Source organism: Chelmon rostratus, chromosome 21, assembly GCF_017976325.1.
Source record: "Chelmon rostratus isolate fCheRos1 chromosome 21, fCheRos1.pri, whole genome shotgun sequence".
In the NCBI taxonomy this organism is placed as follows: Eukaryota; Metazoa; Chordata; class Actinopteri; order Chaetodontiformes; family Chaetodontidae; genus Chelmon; species Chelmon rostratus.
Window position 1 is genome coordinate 11,439,714 of NC_055678.1, and position 24,806 is coordinate 11,464,519.

A 24,806-nucleotide genomic window follows, 5' to 3' on the forward strand; every position below is an offset into this window, starting at 1 on the left:
AGACTTGAGGATGCTTCCACAGACTTTGTGAAACAACAGAATATTAAAAATTCATGTTTGGACCCTTTCAATACATTTAGATTGACTTTGAATTCATTTTTGTTGGAGGCATGAAACACCCAATAATTAATTAAGCGAAGCACCAATACAGGAAAAAATAAGTTTGAATGTCACAAATTCTTAAATATATAGTTAATGATGCCTTGGAAAGCACTAAAATGTCTTTTGCCTTTTCAGGCTGGCAGAGTTCACCTGTGAAGGTGAGAAGACAGACAGACTGAAGAAGGTCAAGCCAGCCGAGCTGATCCACACATCACTGGCTGATCGCTTCAGTCAGCTGCAGGATTCTGAAAATGCCTGGAGGAAAAAGGTAAGATTGTACTTACTGAACAAACTCTCTGACTGATTAGTATGAATAATGGATCTACAAGACCTCTTAAAAATAAAAGCAATTTTTGTTGAAGTGCATTGTTTTCGGGGGTGGGTGAGCAAATCCTGCCATATGTCGAGGCTTGCTCTCAGCTTTGTGTGCAGGGAGAGAGAATTGGCCGTGGACACATTTCTTCCTCTGCTGAATCAGCTTATTTCCCGCATTTGCTGCCAAGAGGGTGTGAGGTCAGGAGGGCTTGGGGGTGCAGCATATTTGGGAGTGGTGATGCCAAAGCCAGAGATCCAGGGCTTAGCTAGCCTCCCAAAGAGAAAGAGAGACCCGCCCCTTCCCCTTATAAAAATAAAACCCTGCACCATGACCAAACACCTGCAAACCCTCCCAACTAATGCCTTGCTTCCTTTGTTGGTTTTTACACTCTCCACTTTACTTCCTAAAAAAATAATTTATTCAGTAAGCAAACATTTAATGTCTCAAAAATGTACATAAGCATCTAGGTCATTCAGTTCTACTCTGGCCAGCTTTTAATAGACACATGCCAAGATAACTGACATCATTTGAAGCGTTAATAGAACGACATGCAGGTTTCGACAGGCTCTTCTCCTAAACAAACAAGGCCACCCTTGTTGAGTTTTTAAGTGGAAAAACAACAGTACACTCTGTAATAACCAGTTCAAGTAAAGAATGGTCCTAAAGCAGTGGAAAACCCCTTTGTGTGCCACAAGGAATATCCCCAAAACAGTCAATTGGATACTAAGGTTGAAGTGATGTCATGCTTATTTATACAGCTCACCTCTTGGCTTGATGTCTGTCAAGATCAATGATCCTCTTGGGGGATTTCTGGTTTGGGCTCATTCTTCATCCAAGGATGACCTAACCCGAGAATAAATCCACTCTTAGGCTGGAAAAAGCCACTTTATAAGTAAGTACAGACAGCCAAAAATGTGAACAAATCCCCAGTCAACTAAATACTAAAAACTGATGTCATTTTAGATTTGTGTGGTCTGTCTTCATTATGATGAATCAACACAAAGCCCATAATAATTTAGTACAAAAACTGCATCCTCAACACTCACACGCATGAAAGAAAGCCAGACTGGTGTCCGAAATGTCTGTGGATTTCTTCCTTTAATTCTATCTGAGGTTCTTAAATTGGTCTGGAACCTGCTGTGCACTGCGGCTGCTACTGTACAGCTCTGGGAAACTAACTCACATCAGAGATAATGCATGGTTTGGCTCAATTATTTGTCTTGATGCCATGTCGGCATTAGCTATGGGGCATTGACTTGCATGTGATTATTCTTGTTACGTTTTCTCCCTTGAGGAAAAGCCATTGGTTTTACGTGTTTAGGCAGGTCGTTTCATCCCCTACACTGCCAAGCCGGAGCAGATGTTGTTGCTCTTTGGTTGATATGTGGGAGACCAGGGAATGTAACATGCATGGTACACACCATGGTCATCTTCAACCAGCTCCAGATGTTTCCTGTTAAGCCTGCTAAAGCTGCTCAGTACACCACGGTTGTGTTGTAAAGTGAGGCCTTGTTGTAAATTCAGATTAAAGAGGGTCTGCCGTGTTTTGAGTAATGGTTGTTAGTCATACGTTGCCTGTTTGCAGCAAGTCATTAGTGAATGATTAATTGTATCTAGATAAAAAAGGTAACAAAAAAATGCTGTTTGTTAATCTAAACTCAGTTTTAGTCCATGCAGATACAAATTTTAACATTAAAAGCTATTTTGAAATATACAGTTTCTTTCAGATCTCTCTTCATGTGATGACTCATTGAACACTAGTCTGATCCAGTCCATTAAGACTAATGAGTAGTTGGAAATATTGTCCCTGTTGTGTTAATTCCCAGCAAATGTATTAGAGATAATCAACTAAAGATGAGTTGATTATCTGTAATACACTGTGAGCGTGTTGGCTCTTTAAACAGGCAATTTAAAAAGACAACTCACAGCATCATTTGTAGAAAGTTAATGCTTTGAAAGGAATCAAATGTTTGTGTTAAATCCACTAATGGGGTGAGACTTTTCCACTTGATTCCAACTAAATCGTGAGACTAGTTTCATACCCTCATAAACTGGAATGATTCATACAATGCATTGCTTTCAGTTTATGGTGTTTGCCCTCTCTGCATGCACTGTTATAAACAGTCTATTTTCATTTTCCTTTCTCTCCCATCCTCCCAAACTTTCAATGACTTCAAATGTCTCTTCTGTAGTCTTCTGCGCTAAAATACCCTCACTCCAGCTGTTGCAGTCTAATGTTGCCCTGCTATGCTCTATCTCCTCCATACCCCTCTGATAATTTTCCTCTTCTCCTCTTCTTCTATTCCTCCCCTGTTGACCCTCCAGTTTCCTCTGTCCTCACCTGTGGACTCTTCCCCTTTCTTTGACTTTGACACCTGCCTGTCAACCTTTCCCAGTCCCTTCAGGTGAGTGTGTGTACATACGTCTGTGCTGTATGTGCCTGTCTTTTATTCACTTTATTATTATTTCTCTATCGGTGCTCTGGACAGTCTCTCACTCTCTCCGAACATTACCGCAGAGAAATCAGAGCTGTCAGCACACTCGCTGTGCTACATGAATGCGGTTCGCTGGCCCTCCGTTGGTCGATATCTGTGTCAGTGGTTTGGCTGAGGTACTGCCTGCTCCGTACAGTAAGGCTGGGCTGAGAAAAATAGTTTCCTGTGGGGGTTTGAGGCCCAGACCCTTTCCTTCCCTCCACTCTCTCTGGGGTCCTGTCAGGCCAAGGTATTTCCCCTCTCTGATTGACTCCAGAGATGGGCTGCCTGCTGGAGGGGCCGTGTCAGTCTGTGAGAAGTGTGTGAGAAGGCTTTAGGACTCTATGAGATGACAGGTATTATAGTTTGCATGCATGTACGAGCATTGTTGTATGAAGGCACCGTAATGTAAGATATCGCACCAACAATTAAGAGTGGTATGTTGGCGTATAAACAGTTTGAAAGTGCAACAAACAGCATTTACTCCCATAGTACAGTAGTTTCTGACTCATGATACCTTCAGGACATGTGCAGAAATGCTCTGTATGTCAGAAGACGTGTCATATTCTTTTCATGTGATGAAGTCAGCAAGAGTTCACTTTGAAGTGCAGCCCTTGTGTGTTGTCTCTGTGTGTATGCCAGCATGATTAAACATTTTTCTTTGAGCTCTTCTCTCATGTCAGGCTAATATTTGACCACACAATGCAACACGTTAAAGTACAAACTGAGTGAGACACAGCGGGAGAGAGGGTGCGTTCAGGTTTGTTTGAGGGGAACTGGTGTTTTTCCATTTTGTTACTACATGGCTATTGGTATATTGTAGCATGTGTCACACTGACTCAGGACAAATAGCCCATAGGATTCCTCAGACTTGTTATTTGAATTTTACTGCATTTTTGTTATACGGCAGGCCAGTTTCCAGCTCCTTCCTTCGCCAGGCTATCAAAAATGATTGGTTAAGCAGGGATGGAGGGTCTTGCTCAGGGACAGTTCAACAGTAAATATATTGCTAGACACGAAACCTGTTGTTGGATTAAACTTTTGACCTTCCAGTCATGAGAATGTTTTTTTCTGTTTTCCGAACAACCATGGGCTTTGGCCTCAAAATGAAGTTTTTTGGAATTACTGTGAGCTGAAGGTAGTGCAGTTGATTAATGGTTTAGTAAAATATATTGGATGGTAGCTCTAAGCATTGAATTAATCAGGTACTCAAATAACAGATTAGCCTTTGAGAACAGCATGCTGTGGTTTGTTTATATCATCAATAATTTGTTCAAGGTACTGTCACACTATCCAAGCTCTCTTGGGGCAAGAGGCAGAGCACACCCAGTTCATCACAGAACTCTAGTCACAATATTTTGAATTTAAAATTTGGATTTCGACAGGTAGGAAACTGTCATTAACTAATACCAGAAAGATGTTGAAGTCTGCCAGTTTGTAAGACTTTGAAATTACGGTCAAAAGAAAAGAAAAAGTTGGCAAGGAGTGCTGCTCTGGGTTAAAAAAAGAAAAATGAAATCATAGTATTACGCATTATTTGGTTGTTCTGCTATTGTGCATCTGAACAATTAATCTTTAAACTGGGATGCGAAAATACAACTTCAACAAAAGTGAACTTGCTAGCTCTAAAGACAACTGTAGCCAAAAAATGTGGTCAGATGTAGCTAATTAAAGCTAATTCAGTGAGTCAGCTCCTGACATGCCATTGTCTGCAAGTTCTCAAGTAAGTCATAACCTCACTGAAGGACCCTGGAGGTTACCTTTATAATCCCTGTATTTCTTTTGTGGTTCTTCTCATTCAGAAATATGTTTGATTATGCTTGGTACAAATAAATCTTGTTTAACGCTATGTGGACAGCCAATATAGACCTGGAGGTTAATTTATAGAAAATAAAGTTTAAATGGCATCATCATCATCGTTCTGTCTACAGTATGGATTTTATATCTACATCAATATATTGTCAAAATGGATCGACTTGTGATTTTGCAAGAAAACTCCTCCTATTCTAATACTGCATTGACATCAGACTGGCTGCAGTTCACCACTTCAGACACAATATCGCTTCTGCTTTAAAGCTGCTGACATCTGTGAATGTTTAAATTGACTCTTCAGAGATGCATTAAAGATGATGCTATGAGTTACAGTGTGACAGTCAGCAGATCAACCACAAAGAAAATTCCTCTCTGACTTTAACAAGCTGTTTGGTTTTGGGAACCCCAGTCATTTGTTTGCCATTTACTACCATCCCCTGCAGTACACACTGCCCTGCTGTTGCCCTTCTATGAATTCATATAGGCACATGTTTGAGTTTTGTCATGTCCTTTTCTTCTTATTGTCTCTCTCTTATCTTGTACAATACCGTTGGTTTTTGCCGTTCATCTCTGTTGAAATTTATTTTCTGTGTGTGTGTCTCCTGTGTAGTCAGATAGTTTTGCTTATTCTTTGTGTAACCTACTGTCCAAAGGAAGTCACCACTCATGGCACATTACACACAGTGAATTGCTCATTATTGGTGAAGGAATAAGGAGAGGCAGCCAGTAAAACCCCAGGCAGGGCCGTAAAACACTTCAAATATTTAGGAGTGGAATATCATTAATTACTGTAACAGCTTTTGAGGTCCAGTGGGACCAGTAAACCTCTGCTAATTCATTTTTAATGGTGGACTTCAGGTGCAAAAATGGCAGCAGGAGTAAATCATGCAAGGAAAGCTCTACTGAATAGTGGGTGATGGATGGCCTCAGTATATAAAGATGGATTTTGGTGTTTTATTGTCAGGCCTCAACATTCTTAATGTTTCTTGTTGTAAAAATGAAGATTGAATAACGCAGTGAAAACTTCTGGAAACAGTTGTTTTTGGAAGAAGCTACCACCCCCGAGAAATACCTAAAAAGCAACAGGATCTTTAGTAAATTAATTTCTGCCTGCAGGGTTGCTGCACAACCTTCCTCCAACATTAACAATAGTCTCTCCTATCCTCATGCAACCTCTATGCCTCACTCGTGGCCACTTCACTGCGTCCTCATAAGTGTCTGTTTGAATAAATGTTCCAACAGAAGTCCAGTGTAGATGTGGGGGCCAAGATGTCACTGGCAGAGAGGATGAAGATCCTTAAAGACAAGGAGGAGCAGTGGAAGTGCAAAGGCAAAGGAGCAGCCAATGACTCTGTCCAGTTCACAGTGGCTGGACGCATGGCCAAGAGAGGTAAGACTACACTGAGGTGACTGTGCTGACTTCTGCACATCCTTCAAGTGTCTATCAGTTTTTACACTTTGCTTTACATGTGTCCTTTTTTCTTTAAATGCAAATGAAAAGTTGACCGGAAGTTAAAAAAAAAAAAATCAAACTAACTTACCAATATTATTTTGTGAAAATGGACAAACAATCACTGTAGCTTTATAACAGTTAAAACACCATTTATGACGTGCAGTCATAACACCATATACTATAGAGACGTTTTGCCTCACTGTATCCTCCACACACTGGCACAAGCACGTCAGATAGGATAAGATATCGTCAGGGTAACTGCATACTGAATGTGGGAACCATGAAGACGGCATCTAAGAATCATCACTTTTAGAGCTGCTGAATTGGCAACATATTTGATGCACTTCAGTCATTTCTGTTATTTATAGTGAATGTAATTTAATGGAAACAAATGTTAGCCCTAATCTTCCCCATTTGTTCCTCCAGGTCTTGTGTCAGATACCGGAAAGGAGGAGTCACCTCTTATTTCTCTCCGGAAGTCTAATGCCACACCTGTGAAGCCCCATGACGGTAGTAGACATTCCCCTTTAACTTATATAGTAGTATATAAGTGTGTGAATCATTCAGTTTAATCCAATGCACCTGTCAACAGCAGATGTTGTGATTATTTAAAGTACACTGATACTTAAACCGAACGCTTGTGGCCATGAGTGTCACCAAGTGGCACTAAGTCGAGCTGACACAGATGGACACAGATTAAAACAATATCAATGGCAAAAAAAAAGAAGAATTTATTGGAACTCCAAGTATGTTAAGCCACAATTAATCAGGCCTGTGTTTGTTTTCACTGGCCAGAAATCTCCAGTAGAACTGATGTCAAGGTGGAAGGAGATAAAAGGCTCGACAAGCTCGAGTCTTTCCTCGATAAGCTCCACAGTAAAGGTACCATCCCCCGTTTTGTTGTTTTCCACATACGTGTTATTAAGGACCTATTGTTCATGTACGTGTACAAACTGGTTATTCCACATTCATATCATTTCAATCTCAGGTCTGTTTTTCTGCCAAGTAGTCATAGTGTGTATTAAACATTACAGCAAATCACTCAATAGGTGAGCCTACACAGACGTGATTGGTTTATAAAACATCTGCATTTTGTATACATCTGAATCACTTTACGACTTCCTACCACAACGTTCTCCTTGTCCTGTTCACCAAAAGCACAATTCAGAAGCAAAAACATCAAAGCATGAGAAGAGTGCTTGTAACACTTCCTGTTCCATCTTTCCTGTTTCCTGCCACGATGGGCGGGTCAGGCGTGAGCAAAAGCAAGACGTCCACCATCGAGGTGACGGCAGAGACCGAGAAAGAGGTGATGACCCTTGATGACGAGGAGACCTTCGGCAACTTCTACAAGTCTGTCTCACCCTCAACGCTCCAGGATTTTAGTGTAGTTTTGACGGAGGAGGACCTCAGCCAGATCCAGGCTGATACACCAAAGTTAGTTTGACGATAATAAGTTGTGATTCCCTTTTTTTTTTAACTGTAAGTCTTAGGCTCTTGGTTGCTTGGATTAAAAATCAACTCTGTTTTGTGTATCTGTGTCTTCAGGCTCACCTCAACCGTAGCAGAACACAAGCGAGCCGTGCGACCAGCCAGAAGGAATCAGGGCTCCAGGAACCCCCTGCGGGCTCTGGCTGCCCGGAACGACATCCGCCAGGTCTACACTGAGCAGAGGCTTAACGTAGCCACGGTGGAGACCAAGAGGATCCAAGTGGAGAGGAGTAAGGCTGCTCAAACGTACCCCCTATGGTGCTATTAAGGTTCTCCACAAGTTAAATCCACAACCAAAATTTGTGGTAGAATGATTCTGCCAAGATGTGATGTGTGTTGTTCCTGACAAACTTACAAGGTTCTGGTGGCCTTCAGTGGTTTCTGAAGGTTACAGTGAGCTCTACTAGTGTCTAAAAACTTTAAACAATAACATAGATGTTTAAAGATGCATGACAGCCTAGTTCAGTCACACTGACTCTGAAGCTGTGCACAGTAAACACGTCACATCAAAGTAAAAGGCGAAGTTGGATACCAGTTAGCGGCACTCAAGGGTGGAGCTCTGAAGGTACAAGCAGCTGTTATTCACTACCTGATATTCATATTCTGTATTTTCAGTTTTGAATCTGCTGCTTGTGTATTTTCTATATTCAGTTCCTCTTTGTAGATACACCTCACAGACTTTTCTAACCTCAGTGACTTGTTCACAGGTTACACAAGAGGAAGCGAGCACCACAGCTATTAATTGATTGTCCGGCGTTGCTGCCACGAAAGAAGAAATTAGAACACATGTTTTGTGTATTATAAAGTATATCGTTAATCTGTTCAATAGTGTTCATCTCTGATTGTCACTTCTCTCATTTTCTCTCCCTCAAAGTGGCAAAACACTCCAAAACAAGCCTGGCTGATGTGGCCTTGGCGGGTCTCGCCAGCAAGGAGAACTTCCGCAAGGTCAGCCTGCGCAGTGTGAAGTCGACGGATGTTGTGACCAATAACAGTGCACTGCCCTTCAACAAGCTCATGCTCATCCGCATCAAAGGTCAGAAACACGAGAGAATGTGCCGTGTGTTTGTATTCTATACATCCATGTTGAATACAGGTGTGATGTGTGGTAGTCTGTCACCCTTAACCATTTATAATGAAGAGCAAATGGCATAACACTTAATCATGTTAGGTTAATGAACCACAAAAAAAGAACATTTAATGAGATGAATGGAGGTCAGTGATTTTAAGGCTATGAGCTGCTTTGTCTGTAGGTCGCAGGCACGTCCAGGTGCGCTTGATGGAGCCCACAGCCTCGTCTCTGAACAGCGGCGACTGCTTCCTTCTCATAACACCAAAGCAGTGCTTCATGTGGAGTGGAGAGTTCGCCAACGTCATTGAGAAAGCTAAGGTAGTGACCCGCTCACACAGAAAGAAAAACTTCTGAACCAGTTTTGGATCTGAGTGTATTTACAGGTTTTGATACAGCATGATAAGATTTCCACTTAAATGTGTTTTTTTGGGCGATCAGGCGTCAGAGATGGCGTCGTTTGTCCAGGCCAAGAGGGACCTTGGGTGTAAGGCCCCCCAGGTGACAGTGCTGGAGGAGGGCATCAACACTGATAGCAGATGGGCTAAAGAGTTCTGGAGCCTGCTAGGAGGACAGACCCAATACAGAGGTTCAGACACATGCACACATTATATATACTGTTTCTGCTGTTTTATTTGAACCGCAGTATTTGAAGGATTATCTGTCTACCCACGAGGCCTCCCTGGCACACTGCTCACCCTGCTGTTTGTGTGTGTTTATAGGAGCAGGGGAGCCAGAGGAGGATGAGCTATATGAGAGTGGTGTGTTAGACTCTAACGGTGTGTACAGACTCGAGGGAGACAAACTGGTGCCACATGAAGATGCCTGGGCCTCCATCCCAAGTGTCTCCTTGCTCAACTCTAAAGAGGTAACTAGTAGAGGAATGACCTCATATGTCTGGAAGTGTGGAAAACAAATTGATCAGTTTTACACATGGAAAAGTCTGGGATCTGCATTTCTGTTGTTTGTGCATGTAACTACAATAACAGCCCGAACATCCTCCATCTTCTCTCCTCCTTCCCCCTTCTGCCAATACTACACACCAGGTCTTAGTGTTTGATTTTGGCAGCGAAGTGTACGTCTGGCATGGGAAAGACGTGCCCTTGGGTGACAGAAAAGTTGCTGTGAAACTGGGAAAACAGCTCTACAGCGGCAGCTATGACTACAGCAACTGCAGAGTCAACCCTTTAGACGCCTCCTGCACGAATAAGGATGTGCCTCTGTGAGTAGTCCTACCACCGCTTATAGCAGTTAACCTAACTGTAAAAGTACAATCCGGTGCACTTTTTGGTTTTTATTTGAGGCGTTTTGAGTGCCTGCTTTGCACTTGATAAATGCAGTCATATGTGATATTAATGGGCTGTAAAGTTTGTTAGATTATTGGTTGTGTTAGTGTAGCCCCTAGTGGTTTAATCTTGCCAGTACAGCTGCACAGAGACGACATGTCTGAATGAGGTCCTCATGTGTGCCTGCATGCATGGTTTCCAGGCAGGGGGAGGGTCGTCCGAGCTGGACTCTGTTTGGACGGCTGTCGGAGCACAATGAGACGGCCCTGTTCAGAGAGAAGTTCCTGGACTGGGCTGAGAGGAAGAAGGAGGAAGCAGCTCAAGCAGAGGAAGTCAAGGTAGAAGAGATTAGACTAACATATAATTAGCAGCGAGTCTGTGATCAGTGCTAGCTTCATAAATCTGTTGCTTGGTCGTCACTGTTTTGGGTTCATAATCGGTTGATTCCTGACTGGATACCTTCATTCTTACTTTTTCTTGTGGCTTGTTGGTGTATATTTATCTGTTTTAAAGGAGAAGAAATGCTGCTCTGCTGTAGCGATTCAATACATCAATTCTGACTGAAGCAACTTATTTAAAACTAAAAACATCCTTTGTCTCCATAGAGCCCAGTCCACTCCACTGAACGCTCCCCGTTTGACTTGGAGCTGCAGCCATGTGACGCCAAGGCCCTTTTGGACAATGAGCCAGATCCGGTGAAGACCGTTCTGGAGGGGGTGGATGTCAAGCGGGGCCACGGCCTGGTGAGGGCGGACGACGGAAGACAGGCAGAGCTGGCAACAGTTGCTGTAGACACCTGGCACATCAAAGAGCACGGTGAGGAGGAACTGCCCAAAGAGAGCCTGGGCCAGCTACACGCGGGCGACGCCTACATCATCCGTTGGACCTACTCCGTCACCACACTCGGTGAGTCATGTATTTGGCACAGAGGTAGCCTGTAGAATAAACAGTGGATGTGTGAAATGGGAGGTTTGAATACGAAGACCTGGAAGATGATTAATCGCAGATAGAATTAATCTGTCTGACTGAAAAACAGCATCAGGAAAGAGGCTCATTTGACTATTCTCAACGAGGTTTGAAAGAAGAAGTCCTGATTACATCCACGGGCTTTACTGTAGTTCTCTTCTGTTTCTGTCAGTGGGGAAGCGGCAGAAACCCGGCGAGCTGAGTGCCGGAGCTCCTGGAAGAGAGAGGTCTGCTTGTTTTTTCTGGCAAGGCCGTCACTCCAGCGTCAGTGAGAAAGGAACCTCGGCTCTGATGACCGTGGAGCTGGGCAGCCACAGGGGATCACAAGTGAGTATCAGTCCATCACAGCCACATGCAATCAATAAAATGTCACTTTTAAGGGAGAAATTCCTGATTAGAAGTCGTAATCAGCTGGTGTGTCTCCAGCCACTCATCTGTTGATTTATTAAGCAACATTGATGGCTTTGTGTGTAATCAGTGTGTGTTTCTTCATGCGTTTGTGTCTGGTTGGCTGTGCAGGTGTTGGTGAGTCAGGGAAAAGAGCCTCCGTGCTTCCTCCAGCTCTTCCAGGGAGGGCTGATCATCCATAAGGGCAGCAGAGAAGACAGTGCCAACAGCACAGGTAAAATGCAAAACATGCACTGTGTTCTGATTTATGTAGAGGCTTTGGTTTTACTGTATAAAATACTGTATCAAACTGACCGAATGGTGAGACTCTGAATGGCTTCTGCTTTTAGTTTTTAATACCTAACTCTTCTAGCCATGTATGGTTCTGCTCTCCAGGCAGCTGGAGGTTGTTCTGTGTCCGTGGGGAGACAGAGGTGGAGGCCTCGCTGGTGGAGGTCGATTGCCAGCATGCCAGTCTACGTTCTCGTGCCAGCCTGGTGCTTCTTAATGCTCAGAAAGGCCATCTGTACCTGTGGCATGGCTGTAAAGCACACGCCAGTGCCAGGCAGGTGGCCAAAAGAGCTGCAGAGAAAGTAACCCAGAGGTAAACACACAAGGCAGATGGATGAATACACGTCTAATGGATGGACATATGTGGACCAATCATTTTCTGTGTTTGTGTCTTCAAGGTGTCCTTCAGAGTTAGGTCTGAGCAGCACCAGCAGTGTGAAACTGGAGGAGGTGGAGGAAGGATCAGAACCTGCAGAGTTCATGAAAGCACTGGGCCCACAGGACAAGAAGGCCTACGACTGCATGCTGCAAGGTGCGTCCTCACATTCACACACGGCAGAGAAGGATCATGAACAACTGCCTCTGTGACGGGGTGAAATATTTGTGTGCCGCGTGTGTTTTGTCTCCAGATCCAGGGAAGTACAACTATACCCCCCGACTGTTCCGGCTGAGTGCCAGCTCTGGGGTGTTCGAAGGGGAGGAGCAGCTGTATCCAGCCAGGGTGACGGAGGGAGTCATGGCGATGCCCTTCCTGCAGGAGAGCCTCTACTCCGCGCCGCAGCCGGGTACCACACACACCTGTAGCAGTGACACATTTTATTGAATTATATGTTTATTATTAGATTTATTCTTCTTATGAAAGTACAGCCCTGTTTCTTTCTGGAATGTAGATGAATGTAAAACTATTTCTGATCCTTGAATACAATTAAATGGCCCCTCAGAGTCAATACTGGAATAGAAATATAGCCGGAAAATGTTTGGGCCTTGCCTGACAAAGAAGACATGCAAACTTGTATTTATTTACCAGCAACTGGAAAGCATTTCTTTATTGTTAGGTTAGATGTCACTGACTGTGCATGTCTTGAGGCTTTGCCCCCTTGTGAGTCACTCGTCAAAATCATGTGCAGATTGCTGAGACTCATTTTTGAAAATATATTTTTTTTAGTGCTTTTTTCGATGCCGCACAAAGAAGCACAACACAAAAATCACAAAAACATTAAGATTAAAGATTCAGTACTTTATTGCCGTATGAACATAATTGATTTGAATTTGTCTTAGTTTTGTCTCAGTTACACATTGTTCCCTGCTTGAATCTTGGATTGATAAAAACAATAAGGTGCTTCAGAAGACTCTTTCACAGGCCTCTCTGTTGATGTATGTGTTTTCTTTTTGGGACCTAAAAGGCAACTACAGTAGACGACATTACCTGGACGATATTACCTCTCAGTGCTCCTGGATGTGCAGCTCATGTTGTGTAAATGCTCCTGCTGTTGCTTCTTCAGCTCTGTTCCTGCTGGATAACCGTATGGAGGTGTACCTGTGGCAGGGCTGGCAGCCTGAAGACACGCAGTGCACCGGCTCTGCAAAGATACGCGGGAACAATGAGAGGAAGTGTGCCATGGAGACGGTGCTGCAGTACTGCAAAGGTCAGAGTTCACCGACAACCACTGTGGCTAAACAGTCTGTGAGGATTTAATTGACCATCTACAGTAATTGATCAGGACCAGTGCCATCAAAAAGGATTCATCAACCAGGCTTTTGTCATTTTTAACCATCTACAATCATTTGCCGTAACAATCCCTCAAACAGCTACAGAGATGCAGAGAATACGGCTACTGCTTTTGTTTTTATGCAGTCAAAATATCCAACTTGAAACTGAACTCCACTGGTGGAATGTAACTACGTACATTTACTGAAGTACTGTACTTAAGTACAGTTTGAGGTACTTGTACTTTACCTGTGAATTTCTGTTTTATGCAACTTTATACGTCCACTCCACTACATCTCAGAGGCAAATACTGTACTTTTTTCTGAGCTCATGAACAGTTGGCTTTTTAGAGACTGGTGGTTCTCACAGGACAGCGATGCTACAAACATGTGATGATCTTATAGAATATGATGCTTTGCTGTAGATTAAACTATCCAACAATATATAAAGTAGTTAAAATAAGCTCGACCATAAACATCTACAGCAGCCAAATGCAACATACACATTGATGCAGCAGTAACATTAATCCAAAAACACAGACAGAACCATTTTTCAGAATTTCCTTTAAAAAGTTGCTGATAATACACGTTTTTACTAAAGTAAGGTTTGAACTTTTACGTATTGTTGAGAGTTTTCACAGTGGGAAATTGCTTCTCGTGTTGTCAACTCTCGCTCATTATGATTTACAGAAAAGAACCCTCGCCGCCCCCCTCTGGCCTATCTGGTCCTAGCAGGCTGTGAACCTCTCACCTTCACCAACATCTTCCCATACTGGGAGAAGGACACAAGTATCACTTCAAAGGTGAGATACTTCTCACTCAACCAGATCTGTTCATTCCAGAATCCTCCTCCTGAATTGCTACTTTAAAATAATTGTCACCGATACCTGATCCAGCTATTTGAGTCTGTATCGGACCAATATTTAATATCAGTGTTAGTGCATCTCAATGTATAATTCTAGATTTAAATTTTGCATTTCTATACTGTAACTTGCATGTCTATGCAGGCCGAGCGCTCCAAGAACAAGGTGGTGTTAGTGAAGGAGGCGCTGTCTAAGCTCAGTAAGCAGCAGTACCCCATCGAGGAGCTGACCAGGAAGCCATTACCAGAAGGAGTGGACCCTCTACGCCTGGAGGATTACCTGTCAGACCAGGACTTCAAGGTAGGACATTTTTGTGGGCCGTTTTTCAAATGCTTACCCCAGAGACAAAGACGGTGTCTTTTCATGTAATCCATCATGTGAGCTCCAAAAGGTGCAGCTTTGGCTGGCTTTATGTCCTCAGTGTAGGAGTTGTTGCCACAGCGCATCATAATATTTGATTTTAATCCATTTAGTTGATTAGATAGAAAATTTCAGAATGACATTCAAACATAACCGTTAAGAACTCATCATTTAAGGACCAACAGAGCAAGTAAAAAGCTAAAATGCTCAAAACAATAAAAATAGCAGACAGTAGAAATCTGCCACAAGCTTCCTGGAAGTGAAATCAATCATGTTCTTGTTCATGTTCTTATTTTAATGTCTTGCAGACCCTTCTTGAGATGAGTCGAGTTGAGTTCAACGCCCTGCCAAACTGGAAGCAGAAGAATCTGAAGAAAAGCAAGGGCCTGTTCTAAAACACATCAGTCTGTACACATATCTGCCGGTTTTTCATGATCAGCTTTTCTTACTTTTTTTTATTCCAAGAAAAAAAACATGTTATTTTGTAAAGGATAAAGAATGCAAATGTACAATTTTGTTTAAATGTTGATCTATTTTTAATAACGCCATTGTCGAAGTGTCAGTGAAATATTTTAGCCAACCATTATGTGCAATTGTTCATCTTTTTGATGGCAAGATGTTTTCTTTGTATGGCAAAAATAGTTACCCTCTCATTATAAATATGTAATATACTATAAATGAATGTGTTTTTATGTTTACTCCAGACGGTGTTGATTTCTGTAAGAATGTCTTTGTATAAAAATTGCCTGTGGTTTTAAAACTGAGGGAGGTATTGATGGAGTTTTATATTTCATGGAAAAAGCCAGCTTCATGTAATGGGATTAAATTGTGCAGAAAAATGTCTCCACTTAGAGGTTGACAATGAAAAGAAGAAAAACAAATCAAAGTTCAGAGAAACAATCCCTGTAATTTGTGGTCGTTTGAGAGAAACGCGAAGCGAGATTTTATTCCCAACAGCTGACATGTGTCATGCTGTAATTTTAACATCACAAACATGCAGTTTTTATCTTTTTATTGTAACAGGTGTGTGTGCAGACGTTGGTGTGGCAAAGTAAACTCCAAAATCCCAAAGAAAACTAAAACACGTTAATTCTGACTTTGCAACCAACCACCACTGAAACTGAACCGTAATATTTCTTCAAGTTTGGTACAGGATACTTCCTGGTTCTCATGAATATCTGCCAATGTACCAGTGACGGCAGCACTCTGATCAACTGGTTGTTTGGGACCAAATTTAATTTTCTTTTCTTGTTATAATTTTTTTGCGAATGTGTGTGTGTGTGTGTGTGTGTGTGTGTGTGTGTGTGTGTGTGTGTAAAGGTGCACCTTTAAAAGTATTAAGTGTGTGTGTGTGTGTGTGGAGAGACAGTGAGAGTAACTGTGCTGTATAAACTGCCTTTATAGCTATAGCTGACACCACAGATGTATACCGCAAAATGTGCATACTGTATGTTATGTGTCTGCGAATTAGGAAATTCTCTGTATGATGATGCATGATGTTTTGCTTAACAATCATGTATTAGTTTGTTGCAGCATGAATCTTTTTTGTGATACATAACATCTGCATTGTATGTGGAGAATGGCTTCCAGGCCAGCTTTTATTTCACGGCACATAAAAGTAAACGTTGGTGGTGGGGAAAACGAGGTATTATTGCTCAAACTTCCCTTATAAATAAACTGGTTTTCAAAATGTTTGGTTCTGATCTTGTTTTAAGCACAGAAAGAGGATTTATGGTGTTTTTACCGAAGACATTTTGGCATGTCGCAGTAGGAGATGCACAGGTGTAAATGCTTAAATTAATGATAGCTCACTAGGGCAGCGCCATCGTAAGTGTTATTAGTGGCACCTGTGTTGTTCCTATTATGACAAGCCAACATGTCTGCTGTGAAAAAGGCCCACTGGGAACAATATAACAATTTGTATTTGTTGCAGTACAAAAACAAACGGTGCTTCTCTGGAATAACCAGACACATTCATTTATTTTGTTGTTGGGTGTTTCTTTCTGCTTGTTTCCTTGTCTTGGACCTGTTTGACATATATTTTAAAAGTAGACTTTCTGCAACACATGCTGCTTTAAAGCCATAGTGTCTACACTCTGAGAAGATTATTGGTATGGTGTTAGCACAACCATTTGAAGATGAAGAAAGTACAAAATCCTGTAGAATCTGTGAAGCTTCAGGCATTTAGACTTGTCATAGTAGGAGACGCACAGGTGGAACTGATAACATTTACAATGGCTCTGTTTCATTTCAGGGCCTCTGCCAGTGAGCCAGCAGGCACAATACCCGAGTCCTGGACCTGCCCCATCTAAACTGAATACAATCAGTGTTCATGTTACCAGCACCATCTGTGTTTGACAAATCAAAATGACCACTGAGAGCGAGGTCTGTTGTTGCTTCTATAATTTAGTTTGATTCGATGCTTTGAATCGATCATGTTAGAAATCCATTTGATTAAAATGTCTGCGGGCCAGGAGAAGATTGATGTTGTTACATTTTGCTGTAACATTCAGGAACCCGTGGGATCAGTGGGATCGTGTTGTAGGTAAAAATAAACAGAAATTAAAATAAAAACTTTCCTTTTTATCATTCTTAAAGGAACAGTGTGCAGGATTTAGCGGCATCTAGCGACGGGGTTGCAGATTGAACAGAATACCCCTCGCCTCACCCTCCTCTATGGTGGCCACCAATAACATGCCGCTCAGTTTCTCTAATGAAAAATACTCAGTTTAGGCCATATACTGCCAATAGATCTGCCCAAATCTTACACCCTGGACCATATCTTAGACCCACAGTGAGTTATTTTTTGGCCACTTGGGGGCAGCAGAAACAAACTAAATGCTCAGAATTTTAGCTTTAAAGTTGCTAAGTAGCAACAAGTTGTGTATTTACACAGTGAGCAGATGCAGAACAACATAAGCATTCGTTTGAAGTCATGTTTGTGTCCACTTTCTCAATTTAAACCATTGTCTCCGCTTTTAGCTCTGTTTTTGGTTGCCACCAACCCCTGAGGCAAGATCTCAAACTTTAGCAGCAAGCTAAGCTAGTCAGCAACCACGTTTGCTGAGCAGGTATCTTAAGGTGGGTTTGTAGAGGTTTTTGTGGATAACAGCTGCCTGCTGTTGCTGCCAGCAACACAATGGAAGTGGTAAATACTAAAAGAGTGAAGTTGTGGGCTGGAGAACCATGAGTCAAAACATTGCTGATTCACAGTCAGGTGACCTTTCTGTTGGTTTGATTCCAAACAGTCATCTGATCGATTGTTGGCACAAACAAACTGATTGGTGGCTGCTTTAACACTTAGTTTATTCAGTTAATTGTTAAATTATAATGAACCGCTGAACATGACAGTCTAAATGTTGTTTCAAAGCCTGCACAAAGCCACAATACATATTTGTTTGTCGCCATAGAAGTAGACAAATTTAAATGAAGTGATGCTATAAAAATCACCTATAAAAGCCTGTAAGATATTCACAAAGCGTTACTTTTCAAATGTCGAATAAGCCCCCCAAAAAAGAAAGAATATAGACCTACATCTCTGGTTCTGCTGCTATAAAGTGAAGGAAGATAACTCATTTCTGATTATTGATGAGGGCCACTCACGGTAACGCTCCTTTGCAGATGGATGCACTATGTAAAAAGTGACAGTCATGTGCATATCTACCCACCAGGGGATGCTGTCTGTCCAACATTTACCGTTCTGTAAAGCTTTCCCTTTAAATTTGTGCAGTCTTTTGGGCCATACGTGATCAATAAGTGATGACAGAAAATGAAAAATTCCAAACAAACAACAACAGATGAAAGGAGCTGCTTGAAATTGGTTTTGTTGGTGGCTGGTGGGAAATCTCTTGGTGAAAAACATTCATGAATATCCATCCTGCTCCGGCTGACTCCTGCATTTCAGAAGCTGTTTTCGACAACACAACACACCTGTGCATCGCGCACCCAGGGTCACTGACCTACTGCACGCACACAGAGCCAGGTGTGCATCACGCAAAGGACACACTTATCAAATCATAAACTAGCTCATACTGACGCCAACAAGCATGCAGCAGCAGCGTTATTTCCACAACAGATGGCAGGAGGCAGCCGCTGCTTCCTCGAACAGCAAATGGGCGGTTGGTTTGTTTATTTATTATCAACTCTGTCCTGCGAGCATTAATCACCCACATCGCTCTGCCTTCTGGCTCAGGTGCCACAGCAGCCCACAATGCGCCTGACAGGCGGGCAAACAACGGGCCTGCTAATACAAGATTAGTCTGAGTAATAACAAGCTGGATATGAGATGATGGAGGTGGATGGGCAACTCAGGGAGGGAAAATAGTCCAGAGCTTTGATCAGGCCCCAGATTTTGTTCGAGCATGAGCCTGAAGACGTCCTAAACTCAGCCCAAACTCGTGCTTAACTTGCGTATCAAGTAAACCTGATTCAAAAGGTACATTTTCTTATTCTATCTACAAAAGTGGCAGAAAATGCTATGTTACATGCATAAAACATCTCCCGTGCAACCACTCACACTGTTTTACATTTTCCTCTGCTTTCAGTGTAAAGCTTCTAGAGTTAGAGGGGCTGCATTTTATGAACAAAGCGGCCCGTTTATATTGTTGTCAGGCTCTGTCAGTTTTGCCGGAGTTAAAACAGCTTTCAGTGTTAGCAGCATGTTGGGAAATACATTTGAGAAGACTGATTCAGTGTCATATTTGTGCAAAAAATGTGAAGCTGCTACCAATAGCTGGTTAGCTTAGCTTAGCACCAAGACTGTAAGCATGAGCAAACTATATTTTAATCAGTGCAAAACCTGAAGTGTAAAAACAGCAAGTTGTTATTGGAGTCATGTGCCGGACTATTTCCTGGCAGGGTGCAGTAACTTCCCGGAGTCTCCGCTGCACCACGACATGTTGATTTACGCTGCGTTTTTCTGTACAGATCAAACAAAAGAGATGTAATGTGTTAATTAGTGAGCTGGTCGGCTCACTTGTTTCCAGCCTTTAAGCTAAGCTAAGCTAACCAGCTGCTGGTTGGAGCTTCATATTTACAGATGATGAGAGGTATCAATCTTCTCATCTCATTCTCTGCAAGAAAATGAATAAGCTCATTTTCCAAAATATAAGATTCTTGAAATTAGTCATAAAAACGGTGAAAAAGGAAGAAACTTCTGCAAATGCTGCTGATGCCCACAACATAAAACGCCTTGTGTGTTTGACTGACGGCAGCACCAAGCTGCACTTTTGTGTTTCTTCTTGAATTTGACCTCTTTTGCTGATTTCAAACCTAAAATGTAGTTTGTCTCTTTACCTTTTATGTTGAAAGATTTGATGAACTGCTAAATTACTGAGTAGGAAACATCAAGAATACAGCAGGATAAAAAGCCAAAATAAACCCAAGGTCCAAATGAGACATGTTAAGAGAATTGATTGCCTTAGACAGAGTCAATCGATTCTCATCTGCAATACACATGCACCCCCGGCTCTTCTATGAGCCTCCTCTCACTGTAATACAACATGTTTATTAGCTTAAGCAGTAGAGATGAACCTGGCTTCGAGGTGGACGAGTCCTTCAAATTCTCATAACTCACAAAGCAATCGCGCTTGGCTCGCTTGGAGAGTAAAAAACTTCAAAACTCTTGTTTTTCTGTGGGAAACCCAAGGCCTTCAAAAATTCATCATTCGCTTTCAGTGCGGCAGGCGTTATTGAACCGAAACAAACCTGCAATAACCTTGGCTGCCTGTGTAGTCGTGCTTGTGTGTCTGTGCGTGTGCACTGAGCAGAATCAGTGGGAATAAAGGTGATAATGTTGCTAATCAGTGTTGCTCTCTGGCTTCTCTTCCAGCAGCTCTGGATTCCTGCTGCTGAGATGAGCTTGCTAACTTCTCCCAGACTGCTTAAGAGCTGCAGCAGGATTAACTCCCAGAGCTGTGCAATATGTGCGCTGCAGCACGTGCACGGATCCATAAGGTGTGATTCACGTCAGGGTTATCTCGGTTAACTTCCTGAAAGTTTGTGACAAGCAAAATATTGTTTTTCTATCTTTGCGTTTTAATGTTTTTGCTTTGATGTGACACTTAATTTGGCAATTTCTGCGGTTGCTTTTACAGCCGTGTCCTACAATTATATTCTTCTTCTCCTGCATTTCCTTAGTGCATTGCATTGTGGGAGAGCAGCGTGCAACAACAGAATGCTTGCACATCCACCGCATATTTAGAAAGCATGCCGTCACCTTTGAGTACACTGTCAACAAGTGTGATCAGCAACAGTGTGACTTCAAATCTCTGACAGTAAGACCGTGAGTAGCGGTTGAAAGCTCTGGTAAAGTGGCGTTGTAATGCCGCTCCCAATGAACAGTGTGCGTCCTGTAAAGGACCGAACACAAGTGGGTCAGACCTCATCGCCAAACGGGATGGAGGATTTACCAAAACTAATGGTGCGTTCAGGCATCTTAGAGATCTGAGGTGGGTGCAGGTGAGTTTGAAGAAATTCATTTTTAAAAGCTTGACGCCGAGAAAAAACCCCCTCCATGACAGGTTGGACTGCCAGCAGCGAGTTTAAAAAAAACAAAGAAAATAAAAATAGATATATGTTCTGCTTTTAGTGCTGAAAATTATTTTATTTACTCTTTAATACTACAGGTAATCTTGAAGGTGTACTGATCCAAATGCTTAGACTAAATAAATTGCAAAAAAATGACAGAGAGCAGTATTACAGGTAACCAAAAAAAGACCAAAAAAAAAAAAAAGGATCTTTAAATCAGGACTGACATGATCCATGTTTTTCTGCTACATTTGCCAGCATGTACTCCACTTTGCCTTCATGTTTCATTTATACACACTCTGGCTGTCTTCATCCCTTATGCACAAAGACGTTAATGGTACAGGTGTTACTATTACCATTAAGGATGGTAAGTGTTTCATGACCGCCAGGACCCTAAAACTGAAGCAGCTAAGTAGTTTTGCTTTTCCTACTGCGACACGGCATAAAAATCTGCAATGAAAAACGCTTATTAAGCACAAAACCTTTCCTTTAATATGATTTTAAGAGTCTTTTTGGAGGCGATCTTTTGCAATTTAAACGAAGAAAAGCACTAAGATCAAACAAGCACACGTGTTTTGGATTAGGAGAGCTGCTCCCACTGAGCCAACTGCTGAACTGAGCATTTATATTGTGTGATGTGTAATGTCAGCGGGTATTTCCAGGCAGCAGATGGTGACAGTTTGCCTACTTAACTTCAGCACAACACATGCGAGCACACTCACACACACACGCTACGCCTGAACTGTACGAACTTCCACCACACAGAGACAAAAACAAATCCTGAACCTCCCCGTTCCCTCGTCACGCCACGCCAAAAGCAGGTGCTGTTGCATCAACTCGACACACGCAAGCAGTGACAAAAGCGGCCTGTATCGACCACGACATCAGTCCTGTTTCCTGCAGACGAGACAGGAACTGCGGATGACAGATTGATTGAAAGATCTTCCTCCCTCTCTCATCCATCATTTCAGCCTGTTTATCATCCTCTCGCTGTTCAGTCCATCTGCTGGAAAGAGAGAGAAAATCATTTATGCCTGACCATCGAGTCACCCAGAGGGGTTTAGACTCGCAGGTGGGTCACTGGCATGACTACCCTTATAGAAAGAGAGGACCACTGTTTCTTTGGCTTTAATTAATGCAAAGTGACGTTCGCTTGTCCTTGTTTTTCTGAGCATCCAGGTATCAGACCTCCTCCTCCTGGTCATGTAGACTGAATGTCATTGTGCCAGTTGAGCTGCTCAATAATCTAATGCCAAAAGTTTTGTACCTGAGTGAAGCTGCAAGAAACCCAAAATCTAACCTCAACACATGCAGGGATTTGCCTAAGCGTCTCAGATGATGCTGTGGGAAGTTCGGATTTTCAATCTATCCATCTGGCTGACATAATTCACAATTACATGAATGAGGTGAACGGAAGGTGAAGTCAAGCTGCAATGCAAGTACAACATATGCTTGATGGGACTCGCTCATTTCACGTCCGATCTCGTTTGTTTCTTCTGTCTGTTAATCTATTGCACAGTGTGCCGAGCGCCACGATGAACAGCTGAACAGATCAGCACACAGGTGGGCTTTTCAACATGCTAGAAACACCTACACAGCATCCATGTGGGCAAACAAACAAAAAGTGACTCAACTCATTGGAAAAAATAAAAAGGATATCCACATGTTTGTGTTTTGGAGGAAAGGGCACGTGTTCATGTGTCATTATTGCATGAAAACTAGCGAGCAAGCGAGCAGAGAATTCACAATAATTAAATAAATAAACATTAATGGATAAACAGAAATTAGCTAAAAGATACGATAAGCAGCTGAAATAATTTTATAAAAGCAAATTACAAACTGTTGAAATATAGTTGAAACTATAATCATCTGAAATAGCTAAAAGTAGCAGATAAACAGCTGGAATAATCAGCTAAAAGTAATACTAATGAATTAAGTGTTGAAATAATTAACTAAAAGTTAAACAGCTGGAATAATTATGCAAAAGAAATTGAACATTGAGCACAATAATGCAATAAATTCCAGCTGTATTTGAAACTGCCTGCTATACTGGCAGCACGTACGGATGTCATACTGATTGGGCAAATATCTCCAGTGTGCATCAGACCAGTCCACCTCGCCTACTGGGCCCACAATGCAAAGCGCTGGAGCAGTCACGGGAACCAGCCGGGCTAACAACAGGACATTTTTCTTTGTTTTTGTTTTCTATTTCATCACAAAATTCACTTCTGAGGCTCACAGAGAAACAGATACTATATATTTTCTCTTTTTTAGAGTATGAGGGGATCCGGAAGCCAGCAAAGCCTGGCCCAGCAGGCTGCAAAATAGATCAACGGGGCTTCGTACGGCATACGACTGTGCAGTAGGCGGTCCTGAATGCAGCTCGCCAAAACACAAGTGATGCCAGGGTCAAAGTTGTAGAGCACCCTGCTGCCAGATATAAACACATAATCCTTTATCCTTGAGGCAGTAATGAAAAGCTTTTATAAAGTGGTCCTCAGTCACAGCGAACAATAAAATAAGTTGGCCTGCAGTACAAAGGTTTTTATACATGGTAAGAAACAGTATAATGCATATAATGCGTACTCCTGAAGAAAGTATCGCTGGTTGAAGCTGCGACACGGTGTTGCAGGGAAAGAAAGAATGAATCGTGTCTAAAGGCAAAAGAAAACCGTGTATGACGTAGAGATAAGACAGAGAGCAATTCGACAGAGAAGACCAAGGATAGAAATGCAAAGGCTTTTCAGGTTCTTCATATTCTGACACGAATGTGATCACCACTTCTCCGAGGTCATAGTTTAGTTTTTTTTACTATTCGATGGATCACCAAGACATTTTGTATTGATATTTATGATCCCGGAGGATGAATCCTGTGACTTTGGTGATCTTCTGACCATGAGGTTGACATTTGTGGTTGTTTTTGAAATACCTGGACAACTATTGGAGGCATTGCCATGAAACTTTGGTTTTGATGTCGGTCTCTCTACCATTTCAATTAAGCACGATCATTAGGTTCCAATTCAACATGTGTTTCCGTCAAAGAAGACAGAGTATTTAGATAAGGGATGTGTCGTGTGCATCGCGATATCCCAACTCACGCCTGGACCAGGACCTTTGCATCAGTCTGTCCTCACATATTTTCTGACACAGTCTATTTATAGCTGAGAAACACAAGCGCTCTCTGGATACAATTCTGTGACTGATGACTGGACTGGGGTTGAATGAAATGAGAGCTTTTAAGGAGGCCTAAATCACTGTGATCAAAATCAAGAGCCTCAGTTCCAGTTCTGTACCTGTTAGAGACGACAGAGTCATGGTTGGTGTCAAAAATGCTCTGCAGATCTCTGAAAGCAGACTTTTGCCTTTTGCTTTATGTGTCTCAGGGATTTTCGCAGGCGACGGCTTTGTAATTGAGCCATAATGTCTGTATGATGATGGGACTAGGCTATCCCTGTTCTGTCTGCACTTATTACAACCAGGGAGCTTTTTTTGTGCTTGTCGTCTAATCCTTACTAAGCCCATCAGGTTCTTTGGCACAGTTAAATGGACTTGTCCACTGTTTGATATGAGGTGACCTTCTCTGTGGCAGAGGAAACTGAATTAGTTCTGCGAGTGTGCTGCCTCTCTCCATCGCTTTCTCCTCTTTTCTGTCTCACCTCCAGTCTCCATATAAAACTCCCTCTCCTGACGTTTATGAATAG

At 42.3% G+C, this 24,806-nt stretch overlaps 1 protein-coding gene across 1 annotated transcript in view; it reads left to right on the plus strand.

Moving 5' to 3' along the window:
• svild (supervillin d) overlaps window positions 1-16,267 on the plus strand; it is a 44,364-nt gene extending 28,097 nt beyond the window's left edge. Inside the window, exons 8-29 of the mRNA XM_041962290.1 lie at window positions 238-370; window positions 5,947-6,094; window positions 6,584-6,667; window positions 6,953-7,039; window positions 7,411-7,594; window positions 7,706-7,878; window positions 8,523-8,684; window positions 8,902-9,038; window positions 9,159-9,306; window positions 9,440-9,585; window positions 9,764-9,939; window positions 10,206-10,341; window positions 10,609-10,909; window positions 11,142-11,296; window positions 11,489-11,591; window positions 11,753-11,960; window positions 12,046-12,179; window positions 12,277-12,432; window positions 13,150-13,293; window positions 14,045-14,157; window positions 14,362-14,517; window positions 14,886-16,267. Of these exons, the coding sequence (XP_041818224.1) occupies window positions 238-370; window positions 5,947-6,094; window positions 6,584-6,667; window positions 6,953-7,039; window positions 7,411-7,594; window positions 7,706-7,878; window positions 8,523-8,684; window positions 8,902-9,038; window positions 9,159-9,306; window positions 9,440-9,585; window positions 9,764-9,939; window positions 10,206-10,341; window positions 10,609-10,909; window positions 11,142-11,296; window positions 11,489-11,591; window positions 11,753-11,960; window positions 12,046-12,179; window positions 12,277-12,432; window positions 13,150-13,293; window positions 14,045-14,157; window positions 14,362-14,517; window positions 14,886-14,972 (3,271 nt within the window). The 3' untranslated portion in view covers window positions 14,973-16,267. The remainder of the gene's footprint in view (window positions 1-237; window positions 371-5,946; window positions 6,095-6,583; window positions 6,668-6,952; window positions 7,040-7,410; window positions 7,595-7,705; window positions 7,879-8,522; window positions 8,685-8,901; window positions 9,039-9,158; window positions 9,307-9,439; window positions 9,586-9,763; window positions 9,940-10,205; window positions 10,342-10,608; window positions 10,910-11,141; window positions 11,297-11,488; window positions 11,592-11,752; window positions 11,961-12,045; window positions 12,180-12,276; window positions 12,433-13,149; window positions 13,294-14,044; window positions 14,158-14,361; window positions 14,518-14,885) is intronic.
• Window positions 16,268-24,806: the final 8,539 nt, after the last annotated feature.